This window comes from Phoenix dactylifera, chromosome 12 (genome assembly GCF_051530095.1).
Source record: "Phoenix dactylifera cultivar Ajwa chromosome 12, Ajwa_hap1_PhDact_Kaust_v1.1, whole genome shotgun sequence".
NCBI lineage: Eukaryota > Viridiplantae > Streptophyta > Magnoliopsida > Arecales > Arecaceae > Phoenix > Phoenix dactylifera.
In genome coordinates, this window is record NC_143201.1 from 9,483,549 (window position 1) to 9,497,714 (window position 14,166).

The 14,166-nt window shown below is 37.8% G+C and overlaps 1 protein-coding gene across 1 annotated transcript; it reads right to left on the bottom strand.

Moving 5' to 3' along the window:
- Nucleotides 1-2,994: 2,994 nt before the first annotated feature.
- Nucleotides 2,995-13,943, bottom strand: FRI (FRIGIDA-like protein). The gene is made up of 3 exons (XM_008789875.6): nucleotides 12,868-13,943; nucleotides 4,894-5,054; nucleotides 2,995-3,906 (listed from the first exon to the last, which is right to left on the bottom strand). The coding sequence occupies exons 1-3, from the start codon at nucleotides 13,772-13,774 to the stop codon at nucleotides 3,097-3,099; spliced, it is 1,878 nt and encodes a 625-aa protein (XP_008788097.2). The 5' UTR covers nucleotides 13,775-13,943; the 3' UTR covers nucleotides 2,995-3,096.
- Between the last annotated feature and the right edge of the window lie 223 nt (nucleotides 13,944-14,166).

A 14,166-nucleotide genomic window follows, 5' to 3' on the forward strand; every position in this document is an offset into this window, starting at 1 on the left:
AATTTATATTTTTCAAAATTAGAAGATGGTTCTACATAAACTTCTTTAGCTATATATCTATTTAAAAAAGTAATTTTAACATCCATCGAAAAAAACTTGAAATTCATGTAACATGTAAAAGCAAACAATAATCTAATAGCTTTTAATCTAGCAACGGGAGCAAAGATTTCATTAAAATCAATTTCTCTTCTTGGTTATATTCTTGAGCAAATAATCTAGCTATGTTTCTTATTACATTATCATTTTCATCCAATTTATTTCAATATAATCATTTTGTTTCAATTATTGGATGGTCTTTAGGTCTACTTACTAATTGTTCAAATATTATTTTTTTCAAATTGATTAGATTTATCTTGTATTACATTTATCCAATTATGAGCTTTTTCGGCTTCATCTATTCTCACTCCATATGAAGGATCACCAATGATAAATTTCTTTTGGTGATTGCAGTCATTCCTTCATTTTCTAACCAAATCATGTCTACCTTAAAGTTGTTCTTGCTGATCTTTCTGACTTTCATCATCTCCATCTTCGTTCTCATTCCATCTTCATGTTCCTTCTCATCTTGCACTAAGCCCTGCTTGACTTAAGCATTGGAGGAGACCCAGCTGGAGCTACTCTGGCGGGCCTTTTTTCTTCTCTTTGTATGCAGATCTGCAACTCTGCACAGCCATTGGTGCTCCGTCTTCTACCATCATGGACCGAGCGGGTTGATCTATACCCTCCATATCTCCAGATCATCAGAACATGATCAAGCAGGATTTAGGTATCAACATTAGGTGTCATATATTCAGGCATCAACTTTCTATAAAAAATATTTCAATAAAATAAATTTTTTGCTGCGGACCAAACAAGTTCATAGTCCCTTGTCAATTGCCCATCACTAGGTTAAAGAAAAGTAGCATTCTTAGGCAGGAAATCGGATCATAAAGTTTAAATCTTGGCCCATCTAAAAAACATCAGGCACATATATGTCCACATTAAAAGCAGCGTCGCCAGGCTAGAAAAACCAGATCATAAAGTGAGGTTTGTATATTGTCCACATTAAATGGCAGACAATCGTTTCTTAGCATTTGCATTGTTGATCCTTCCCCTTTTTTTTATAACAATTAGTTGTGAGTAAATTCAGGTTATCTTTTTATCTGGATCATCTTCTCACATCTCGTGCCTCCTGCCTCGTGCCATCGCTGTGTGTTTTGGAGTTGATGCCTGGGTTTCTTAGCTAATTATATATTGAGCATGTGTTGTGCATGCGTGGAAGACAAGGTTATTATCATGATAGTTAGCTTCTTTCAAAAAGTGGGAGGTGCATGTGATGCATGCAAGTTAGGATTGGCATTTGGTTAAAATTTCGGGTCTCATTATAGGTAAGTAAATTTTCAACTTTATTTGATACAATTCTTGTATTTCCTCTAAAGCAAATGAATTAATTGAAATGTATTTCTACCACATGAAAATAAGGTATGAATAGTTGGAACCATTGTATCACAAGAGAGAGAAATTTAATTATTTCTGGATATTGCTGAGCATACGTGATACATTTGAGTTGCTGGGCATATGTGATACATGAAAGGGGAAAGTATGAGCTGGTGCGATTGGATGTGGGAAAATATGGATTTTTGGTTATTGTTTTGGTTCCTATCTAAAAATGTGCTTTAAACTTTACGTGGTGAACTCCTTTTCTTTCTCTCCAGTAAAATTGAATTAATTGAAACGTGGGCGAGTTTGGGCTGTCGTGACTGATGAGAATATACATATGAAATGGCGCTGTTCAAGTGGTTTGTTAGGTAGACTCTGGATGATGAATATATATATATATATAGTACACTTGCAAACGTGGAGAAATGTGGCCCTCGTAAACGTGGGCGAGGCGGCAACAAATGAGAACTTAAGGGAAAGGTTGACATGATGCAATCTAAAATCATACGGCGTCATCCTAAAACCTGCACCCTGCTCGATGTACAATATAGATATATTTTTTAAAGATTATTGTGAGACCTTTTTGTTTCATCATCTGATTTCAAATTTCTATATTCAAAAGTTCGTATACTTAAGAAGCAACTTGATTGGGGTTGAAGAGATACGCCAAGCACCTAATATATGACGAATGGTCACCAAGCCGAAAGCTTACTCGGCATCCCTTCTCATGCCACCAATATCTTATCCGGAGAGTGGACCTTTTCAAGCTAAAACTAACAAACAGAGCAAGAACTTGAGGCTTTTTCCTCGGAGTAGTTCACCAACCTTTGTACACAAATTTGAACTTGAGATGGTAGTGTTACGATGCTTCATAGGCTCAGGACGCCCATCACCGCTAAAACAAAATCAGGTAGATCGCATCATTTAATTCGCAAGCCACGGAAAAGCCAACCAGCCAATCGCATAAAATTGTAACTTTCCGACTGGTAATGTGCTCAAGTTTCCTAAGGCCACCGTGCAAGCTTATGCCTTGTGGACTGGTTCGGCAACCACGGGTCCCCAAAAATCCATTATACAACAATCCTCATCAACAAGCTACGATCAAATATTATGGCTGAAGAAAAATGAAACTTCCATTTCATCATCACTTCTCTTTGTTCAACTATACTGCTTTGAAGAAAGACATGGAAAACCATTATGAAGAAAATTGAGAAAAATAAGGACGACCAGAGAAGAATGGAGCAGATGCATGATCATGATACAAGTAACTTTCAAGAGCAGGAGACCAAGTTCGCTATGGGTTTTTTATAAGGAGCTGAGTAGCATGCAATATAATAAAGAAAGAAAAGGGAAAATAAAAACTTTCAATTCTTTTCACAGGAAGGAAAGGTGTGTTAACCTTTGACTGCTCTAACTCGGACATCTTCTTACAGAGTATAGCTAGTTGCTAATGATATCTATCAGATGACTAAGAGACACCACCACAAAGTTTACATACAACTGAAGAGCAGCCTTAATAATCCGCAAACTATGTTTAAGCAGATGGCAACCGACCTGGGGCTATAACAAAATAGATATTGCAACTGATCTTTTGATATGGTGAGCATCCAGCTAGAAGATTCAGCCAATTGTTTGGGTATTACAAGAAAACAAATAGCAAAACTAAACACTTTCAATTCAGCCTAGGTAAGATGAGTAATAGCTAGGGTTGGTGGCACCGGGCATTGCGTTGCTTTTGCTAGAGTTGTAGTCTGTCTCACGTTCCAAAACAATATCTGCAAAACGATACAGATTAGAGCCTGAGCTCCTTGTTTCAACGCCAAAGGATGAAGCCTGTGGTTGATATGAACTTTGTGCTGCAGCTGTTGATGGATCCATCCAGCTTGCTGAAGGTGCAAAACCTGAATAGCCCTGTGCAACAGATCTGGCATCAAGTGCTCCATCTTGATGCCACCCATATGAACCTCCACTGATGTTTGCATATGACCCAACATTGTTTCCCAGTGTTAATCCACCACTATCTGCAGCAGCAGCAGGTTCAATACTACCGCCAACTCCTGCTGAACCATGCACACCTCCTGTCAGTAATTCCGTGCCACTTCTATAATGCGATCCTGTGAATCCACCATCATGCATGCTTTGCAGGGTAAGACCATTGTATAAACCTTTAGTATCAGATAGTGCGGGGCTTCTCTGCTCCTGAGTTTGCATAGTTAGATGAGGGGTAACCCCAGGAGACACTTCTGCTGGAGCAGGCCAAAGACGTTTAGCTTGTGTTTCTGGTTGGTTCAAGGGTCCAGCCTCCTCAGCCCTTCGCTTGAGGTTTTTATTTTTAAATTTCTGCTTACCTTTTGCAATATCTCTTTCTAAACCAGCAATCTTCTGATATAAATTAAAACTAGCAATCTCAGAAGGATCAAGTTTGTTATCTTCCACACATTTAACTACTGATTTAAGCACTGCTAACTGCTTTTTATTGGCTCCTTCCTGCATAAAACCATTACATATAATGTCACCAGAAAGCTCCCATACATATCATTAAAGTGACATATAAACATTACATTACCAGATCTGATCTGGCATTGTGGTGATACCTCAGCTACAGTGATTGAAGGTTCTAAATGAATTCATAGAACATCAAAATTTCATTCTGTCAAAAGGAACCAAACAACATCCTAGATGGTTCTGTGACATGTAGAGAAATGTTTACAGATCCACATACATTAATCTACAGCCATGAAAAATTCCCAAATCTTACAGTTATTTTTATCCTCAAGGTAGGGACTTAGGCTTTGTATGCTTGCCAGAAAAATGAAACAATGGAAGAATAATTCAATTGAACAATGGAAAATTGGCAAATTTCTATTCTTTGAAAAAGATACAAGATTGTCCTCCAGCAACACATACATTTTTTTTCATCCAGAAAACATAAGAACACAGGGTTTCCCCTAGTATAAAATCTTCTCTCTTACTTCTCTTGAGACTAAACAGAGCCCTAAAAGTAATATACTAAATAGAATTGACTCTAAGCTTTGTATACTTATTTTTTAAGTAATTAGATGGTGTTGACTAAACGTTCTGGTTCGTCGTCACTTTTCACATTAAATTTTACATGCATTATACATTTTCAATAGGAGGCTCTTAAGTTACCACAAAGATATTGAAGTTCAGCACAAGTTATTCGCTACCACAAAGATATTGAAGTTCATCACAAATTATTCTTTCCTTATCATATATAATAATGCAAAAAGCAAGTAAAAAGTCAAAGAAAAAAAATCACAGCAAAAATTTAGTATTATGAATGAAAGAACTTGCTGCCGCTGACAAACTCAATAAGAAATGCAACAAATGACACACAAATCTTTTGTTGGCATAGTGTTTATAAAAATCTAATGTTGCAAAGTGGTAGAATGTTACGAATTTAAGTGAAAATTTATTTTACTCCCATTCAAATGAAAGGAAGATAGATCATACCAGTGATTGTCCTTCTCTTTGTTCTTTTGCAGTCTGCAATGATTTCAGTAAAACAGAAGATAGCAAAGGGATCGGGGGAAATTTCTCCCCCAGCCCAAAAGCACAAGCCAGGTGAACTGCTTCAACATGCATGTCCTTGCTTAGCAATTCTTTAATGATATCTACAGCACGAAAACCATAACAAAGGACATTATATACGATAAAGAAACATATTCATGCAATTAAAATTTCATATTACAAAATAAAAAATAAATAAATCGATCACGTTAGATTTGCAAAGGCAGCTTTAAGGCATAATAAAACAATTCAAGCTATTGAGAAACCAATTATTGATGCTAATAAAAGGAGTTTCAGATTTTGATGGACAGGCTTTACAAAAATTAAGGGCAATCAGAAATATGGTTCACCGTATTAGCCTGAATCGGACAGTACGAAGCAACCGTACCATACCAATTCAGTACCAATACCCGGTACGGATGACATACCGATACTCGATATGCTGAAAAGACTCCGTGCCATACTGTACCGTACTGACACAGTACTAGTGTGGCACCAGTACGAGGTTCGGTACCAAGACGGCGAATCTTGATCAGGAGTGTGGATCAGTGAGCTCTATGGAACCAATGGAAGGAGCTCCCAGAAATCAGAAATTGGAGTTTGGTGAATTTAATTACAAACTTACATTATAAAAGGTAAGAAAGGTCTCAGGTTCATTAAAGCTCATGAGGTGAAGTTGATAGGTCAAAGAATTTTTAACTCCCTGCATCCATTAAAGCATACAAATGCATGGACAGGCTAAGCAAGATCCCAATACCTAAATCAAATGTAGGTTCCACCGTCATATATTGCAAAACATCAAAAGCAACATAAAATGTACTTTGATGCAGGAAAAACACCATGTTCATAGAAATCATTTTGCAAGTGATCAAATTAACAGAACACCAGCATATACCATGACATGCCTACATTTCATGTGCTTATGAAAGAGACAATTGGTGAATCTTAGGCTACGGAATACTGATGAAATTTATTAAGTTCAATTGAAAATCAACAGCAATCTGCAGCAAGATGATAGGTAATCCAATCATCTCTTTCATAAAAATCTGTATCATATCAATAGCAGGAAATGTATTTCAATGATGTTCTGCCCCTTACCTATCTTGCAGATAAAAATTCATGTTACTAACTCACTGTATCACTTTCTGACATAAATAGTGAAATCAGATAAATATTAAACAACAGTTATTGGCAGTCCTGAGGAAGATATCTATCCTTCAAATGAATATTACCTGTCCCACTTATTAATTTCAACCCCTGTGTATTATAAGTGCCTAATGCCTACCATCTTTCATGTGTTGCAACCTTCGACCTTGCATTGGAAAAACTTGTCCTTCCTTAAACTTAGTGTATATTACAATACATCAGCACTAACACCAATAAGTATAAAAATTTAACCGCACTCACTTTTTAGCTGGAAAGCATGTTCATTTTTCAAATGTTGCATCTCCCTGTAATAACAACTTTGACCTACTAAAGGGTTTCTGCGTATGTTTTTTGCCCATATTCTTTTTTCATAGATTTTTTTCACCTACATTCAAGAAGAGGAAAATAATGTTTCACAGGAGTTTTAGATAGACAGCAAGCCTTGGTACAACAATAATGTTGCTCCACTGTGACTTGCATGTCAATGATTCAAAATACAAAAACAGCCTCTCCGCACTTGGAGGTAAAGCCATGTACATCTGACCCTCCCCAAATCTTGTAGTGGCAGGAGCCTCATACATTAGGATGCCCTTTCTTATTGGAGCTTTAGATAAGTTATCATCCATTGAGGAAACCAACAATACACCATGCCAACCTCTATTTATGGTTCATTAAGAGGTCATCCCCACATAAAATACAAGCTAATCTAATATTTTTGGAATAATAAATCAAATTCTTTCACATATTAGCATATTTCAACTCTCTGAGCATGCACTCAAAATCTCAAAGATAGCAAGATTTCATGCTTATGGTTGTCATGAGCAACATTCAGTACAAGTACTTGGCATGAATCAGTCATCCTTCTTAACATTGACATCATCTCATTATCTATTCCAGGAAACTAATCTCTGAATTATGGAACATTTCTCCTCGTATATCAGCTTTGTGCTGCTTAACGCCTTTCAGACAGTCTTTAACCTAGCATACAATTTATTTTATTACTTTCATTAATTAGTATATACTAAAGAATAATTGGTCCACTCCCCAAAATAAAAAGAAAAAAGAACAATTGGATCTAAATTGCAACTTTAGAGTACATCAAGGCTTAATAACCATAAAAATTTAGCTTCACTTACCTTTTAGCTGGAGATTATTTTTAGTGCATTACAAATTGTCAGTATTATAAAAAAAAGTGGTGCATGCGGCCACTTATGTGGATTTGGTCAATTGAACACACATCGTACCCTATATGCAGCTGAATAGGGCTAGATATGTCATCTAATTAGAATTAAACAACCACACATGCAGCTTGCTTTTACACAAGACTATGCTGCAGCAGGTAGGATGTAGTTGGTGGGTGAGTGTGGGTTACAACCGGACCGGATGTAAATACTGTTGATTTAGTTACTGGAAGCAGGTCAGGGGTGGGTATCGGAAAGCAGGGCTCTTAAAAAATTTAATAAGAAAACACTTAGGAAGCAGGCACAAGAATGAGTTACCAAGGAGACTGGAGAGCAAGTGCGGCATCCTAAATGGAAGTTCCCGCTAGTAAGATTGTTAATAAAGCTAATTTGATAATAATATTATAATTTTTGCTAGTAGATATAGGTAACAAGTATTTTGTAGTTATTGTTACTTGTTATCAGTATTGCAATTATTAAAATTTTTCTGTAGCTTATTCATTTTTAAAATAACTAGAAAATATCAACCATATATACGATCTATTGACCACTCACATAGCATGGCAACCTTATAACTAGATAATGCACCTGCCCATATTTAAGACATTGAACTAGCAATAAATTTCCATCCAAGTAATTGTCCTTGATATTCAAAAAAAATAAGATAGCATTTGCGGGATTTCTATATAAGTTGTTCTCAGCTGAGGGTTCAGAAAATTAGCTTTACATTGTCCCATCTCTATTAATGGTAAGTTAGATTGCCATCTGCACATAGTGTAAGATAATAACTTTTTATGAAATATTTTCCAAGATAATATTTTAGATTTTTCCAAGTGTTAACATATTTTAACTCTATTGCAACCACAATTTGCAATATCCATTTCAGTACCCATACTAATACCATATAGGCACACCATCAATACAGGTTGGTTCATGGTACCAACACCGAGTATGCCCCTCCATACCAAGTATCAGTTCACTAATAGTACGACAGAATACAACCTTAGCAGTACAGTGAACCATGAATTTCCACCTATTCATGAAAATTTAACATGATTTTATGCTTAAAGTCATCTTTTAAGCAATATTGGGTACAAGAGATTGGCACAAATCAATCATTCTTCTCAACACTAGTGTCATCTCATTAACTTTTCCAGTAATCCAATATCTCAGAATTATTGAATGTTTCTCCTCAAGCACAGCCATTTCTAGCTTAATACCTTCCAAATCTGCTTAATTCCTTTCCTATGTCGCATTCTTTGACCTTGCACTAACAATTCTATTAATAACCATAATCTTCTGCCTAAGGTAATACACCCACTTCTTGACCACTTTCTAACTAAAAGTATTTCTAAAATATCTGTGTTCTTGCATCTACACCCACATCCGCTCCTGCACTAGCTCCTAGCTGTGGCAACTTAGGTACTCATTGGTACATAGCAAGGTCCGCCGTATCGGTACCGGTTGGCGTACCGGTGGCCGGCCGGACCGGTACGATACTGGTTCGGTCCGGTACGTACCGGCCGGTACGCGGTGGTTTCAAAAACCACAGCGCGAGGCGCAGTGGTTCTAAAAAAAAATCGTACCGGTGCGAACCGGTCGGTTCGCACTGATACAAGGCCGGTACCAAGCAGTATCGGCCGGTACCGACCAGTACGGACTCCGTACCGGCCGGTTCGGCTAAAAAACCGGAAAATACCGATTTTCTTGTGGTTCCGGTACCGGTCTAGGACCGGGCCGGTACGGCATTCCATGGTACATAGCATACCAAGGCCCTCGGTACATGAAGGATCGATTCAGAACGAGAAGGCTTGATTCAGAACAAAATTGTTCGAACCGCTCGAATCAAGGATGGATCAAGCAATTTGAAGGCACATAGAGGTTAGTTCACACAGGAACAACACTAAACCATTCCATAATCTTAGTGGTACAATTAGGTACCGCTTTGGAAGTGGGTTAAAAGGTGATTCTCTCTTGCTTTCAACTATTTGAAGGTGAAAATGAGAGGAAGAAGAGACAAGCTACACGAGGATTTTCACATTAGATCAACCAATCTAAAACCTTTTTTTTGAGCTAGAAAGTCACTCTAGCTAGGTAATTTTCTTCCCTATAGATATTTTAAACTTTATCAAAACCACCGACTAATTCATGACTTATCAATGAAATTAGGGGAAAACTCCATCAATTTGAGATTCATCCCTATTTGATCATTGGATCCACACCAGACATGAATCTAGGATCAAAGTTAAAAAATTTCAAGATTTTGGATTGACCAGCAAAAGCAATAGCAAATTTTGTGTAAATGCAAAAGCAACCCAAGCAATTGAGGTTCGTTTAGGATGATTTTCAAATAATTGTCAAGAAAGAGTTTATCTATGATCCAAAAATAGCTTTTTTCCAAGCTTATTGATCTTTTCAAAAAATAATCTTCCTAATTTTTTTCAAACATAAAAATATCAATTTTCAGACAAGGTAACAGTAGCGAACCCATGCTACCAAAATTTGACCTACAATTGGTTAGTTTCAAGTATATGCAGGTTCCACTTGAGTCGAGGCCCAAAATTATCTCAATTTAAATCAAAATGACCAAGAGCACCATTCAGGTTGTTTTTTCTTTATATGTTTCGTATGCAGAACTCAGCAGACAAAAACGGAATCTTCCAAATGGCAATGCACATGCTTTGGAACCTTCCTAGAATCTCAGACCCACATCCACATCCTAAGCACTTTCCAAATAAGAGCATTTGTTAAAAATTATACTTCCCTGTGCCCACACTCTTCCTTGCAACTCATATGGAGCTTATCCAAAAAATCTGAATTAATATAATTTCCATTTTTTATTTTTAAAGGTTACTGAATTGATTAAAAATTAGAAAACTTAAGAAGACATATAGTGTCAGATAATTAAAAAATATTTTCTAAGATATGGAGAACATTTTCATAAAAAATATTTTATATTAATTATCTATTTTTAATTATTTAAAACATATATGTTTAAAAATGTCATTAAATCATTAAAAAAACATAAGTTGTTGCCCCAACAGAAATAAGGTGAATGCTTTAAGGAAGAGCATGCAATGAACTTGCAATATAGACTATGCTATAAAAATCACAAAAAATAAAAAATTGATAAAAAAACTCGATAAGTTAATTGATATTGCTTTTGGTTTCTATTTTTTGATTCCAAAAATCTGAGAAGAAAATTGAACTTGATTGAACGCATATTTTTAATGAAACCCTTTTGTTTTCTAAATTTCTTGCAAAAACATTTAGAGCTTCCCATAGCAAAGATTAATTGCTAGCAAAAAGTGAGAAATAAAAGTAAGGAATGGTAGAAGTTCTGCACTGATGCTATCTCCAACATCAAATACAAAAACAATATATAATACAAGTTCTAGGCTAGTGCCTTGAATGTGATCATTGATAATAATAGTGATTATTTCAATGATTTTAGATTTAGGCGCTACTATAGTTGCATTTCACTTCCATTTTGATTGTTAATTTTGACATATCTTTTAAATGTATTTTAGGTTGTAAGTTATGTGATATTATGTGATATTTATTTATGTTACTTCCACACACATAAAAAAGTTTGACTAAGGCACTTGACATGTGTAAATATCACAATTTGAAGGCCAAAAAAAAGGTAGTACTAAGTTTACGAGGTGTATCTCTACATATTCATCGATACTTTTCATTCAAGGTTCGCCATCTCGGCACCGGACCCCGTACCAGTGCCACACTAGTACAGTGTCAGTACGGTATAGTACGAAATTTTTTTAGCATACCGAGTGTCGGTACGCCACCTATACTGAGTACCGGTACCGAACCGGTACGATACGAAATGCCCCGTACCGTCCAGCTCGAGCCGGTATGATATACTATGCTTTCATCAAGCCAATCATGTACCATACCATCCTTGGTTGATATCGTATCGATTTTCAATATTTTGAACTAATAGTCCATGAGGTCTACATTGGTCCTTTTTTTACGTTATCATTGCCAAGCAAAGACTAGGCAACCACAAGGTTTGGTAGGTTTGGTGTGTACCTATCAATTTGAATCGAACTAAGCTCCTCTTATTACAAGGTGGGTCGCTAGGATGGTAGGAACCACACCTGAACCACTCAAACCAACCCGGATCGTGTTGTTCAAGTGCAAATCGAAGTTAGCTTGCTCCAAACCAACCCTAAACCACTCTCTAATCGAGCGATACACCTAGGTAGCACCCTAGATGCCTTGCTTTGCATTGTTTGTTGCATGTTTTCCACTGTTTAAAGATGGATACAAGAGACAAAAGAAAGAAAGTAATTCTCACTCCAAATGCCATATGGAGCTTTTTATCAGTCTTGGTTACTTGGTTAATCAAGGCTTTTTGATGGTCCACAAGGTTTACAATAAAGTCCCTAACTTATTACTATTATGGGGTAATGGTTTATTTTATGAAGCCCTTATTAAGCTAGTTATATTAAGTAGCAGCCCCACCACTAATTGGCCTGAGACAAGGGTAGAAGGCATTTTTTATGGCCATCAAAGTTAAATCTCTAGTTGGTCGAGTCCTATTGTTTCCTCCACTCTTTGACTTTGAGCCTCCTAGGCTTCCTTCGTTGTATCTTTCTTCCTTCTTTTCAAGAAAAACAAGGAAATGGTCTTATAATTACTAGGATTCCAGGTTCAGAAAGTTTAAGCAGTGTTTTAGTGTTTTGAAAAATGTTTCGCTACTCTGATTGAAATTATTCACCAAAAACAAATGTCTGACTTACCTTTTCTCTCTTTGAAGATTGTGCATTTATTTTTCACTTCATAATTGTGCCTGTTAATTGCCAGTACAGCCTGGACTGCAGTTGCCCAAGAAATATGGAAATGTATCATTATTTTCTCTTAGTTTCTTAGAAATGAAATAAGTTTCATATATCTACAAGTGTAGATTAATTGCTTTAGACCGACTCCACTCCCAGTACTCCTCTATCCCACTTTTCCTCAGCGAAAGAAATAGAGGAGTGTTGAAGATTCCCTCTGAAAATCAAAACTCAACAGAAGTAGCTAGAGTTAGTATCTTCACCATATACACCTAGAAATCTTAAACATGTTTTACATGTCTGCTTCAGCCAGAACACTATGATAAGATGTTTCCACATGTGTACAGCACCTTTTCTTCCATTTTGAATTCTAAGACTTCAAATCACAACCCCAATCATTCCAAACTTTAAAACCCACAATTTTCTCACATAAACCCACAATAGTTAGATACCATGCCAGATAATTTGTATTTACTTTTTATTGTTTGCCTCTTTCCTCTTATATAGATCATACTAGGAGTCAATCAAATTAAGCAATTTAAAATCCATTCATATTCGTTTGATGAAGCTTGTCTATTCCTTGAAAGAATCATGCACCTCCTCTCCTATCTTCTGCCTAATTATGCAATTCTTTTCTGCATACCATTATTGCCAAATAGGCTCATAAAGCTTTTCAACATATTCACTACAGGGGATTCCATAGACATTAGGCCAATGACATGCAAGAATTGCTAATTAATAGATCATCAGATGCTATGAACAAGAGAGGCTTCAAAAGATGCAAATATTACCTGGAATCTTCTCGCGGATGATAGGGGATTGCTGGAAGACATCAGCTTTCTTCTTCAGATTGCTCAACCGGAGAAGGTGATACATCACGTCACACCCAAAATCATTCGGGATGCCAAACGACGCAACAAAAAGAGCCAGGCCCAGAGCATCCACAGCCGTCGCAGACTTGACGCCACCCTCTGCAACAAGCCTGCTCCTCCAGGCGAGGGCAGCCACCATGGCATCCTGCTTGACAGAGGATTCGATCTCCGAGGGTAAACCGGAGAGGACGTAAAACTCCAGAATGAGAATGCAGGCACGGCGGCCGACAATCACCGTGGGATTGCGCTCATAGGCCTTGCTGCCCTGAAGGTAGAACCGCCCGATGGAATCGAAGACTAGTCTGGCCGGGCTGGGGGCGCGCCGGAGGGCGGCAGGGACTTCTCTGCGGAGCCAATCGAGTTCGGAGAAGTGGGTGGTGACGAACTTGCGGAGGAAGCGGCTGCCCATGGTCTCGCAGATCGAGTGGAGCTCCGCTCGGGGTTCATCCAACGAGGGCTTTTCTTGGCCGGACTTTGCTTCTTTTTTCACTGCCATGGCCGCCACTTGCTCGCCGTCGGGGGTTTGGAGGGCGTCGAGATCCTTGGAGCGGCCATCGATGGAGGCGCCGATGGAGTCGAGGAAGTGCAGGAGGCCGTCCCATTGGCGGACGAAATCGGAGAGGGCGGCGTTGAGATTAAAAAAATGGTTGATCGATGGGATTGGGGAGGGCGCAGAAGCCTGGCCTTTCTCGACCTGGTTTTCTTGTTTTCTCTCCGCCGCTTTTTCTCCTTCTTTTTTCTCGACCTGCTTCTCTTCTTTCTTCTCGACCTCTTCCTCTTCGCCTCCTTCTTTTACGGAGGTGGGTGAGGGATTTGGCAGCGACATAGAGGAGTATGGATCCCAATTTCTGAAGGGTGGGAGAAAAAAAGCCCTAATCGCCACACCCCCTCGCTCGCTGCCTTTCTCTTCTCTCTCGTTATTCGGGAAATACAATTGCGATTGAGGGCGAGAAGGCAGGGGAGGGAAAAGGTGCGGAGCGAAGGAGTCCGATTTGGAACATAATTCCTTTTTGGAAGAGGATTGGGGCCGCTATACCGGCCACGTGCACACGTCCGCAGAAAAAGAACATCTTGAAAAACCTTATAATGTATTTTAGCAAAAAAAAACCTTATAATGTATAAAATAAAATATTCTATTTTTTTATTTTTAACAAAGTATTATTTCATACATTTGCTCCTGCAAATAAAAAGAAAAAATATACATTTTGCAAAACTTTA

Coding starts and splice junctions, on each gene's coding strand:
- FRI (XM_008789875.6), bottom strand. CDS start 13,774: ATGTCGCTGCCAAATCCCTCACCCACCTCCGTAAAAGAAGGAGGCGAA. Junction 5,055..12,867: donor CATCCGCGAGAAGATTCCAG/GTAATATTTGCA, acceptor TTCGTGCTGTAG/ATATCATTAAAGAATTGCTA. Junction 3,907..4,893: donor AAAGAGAAGGACAATCACTG/GTATGATCTATC, acceptor GGTTTTATGCAG/GAAGGAGCCAATAAAAAGCA.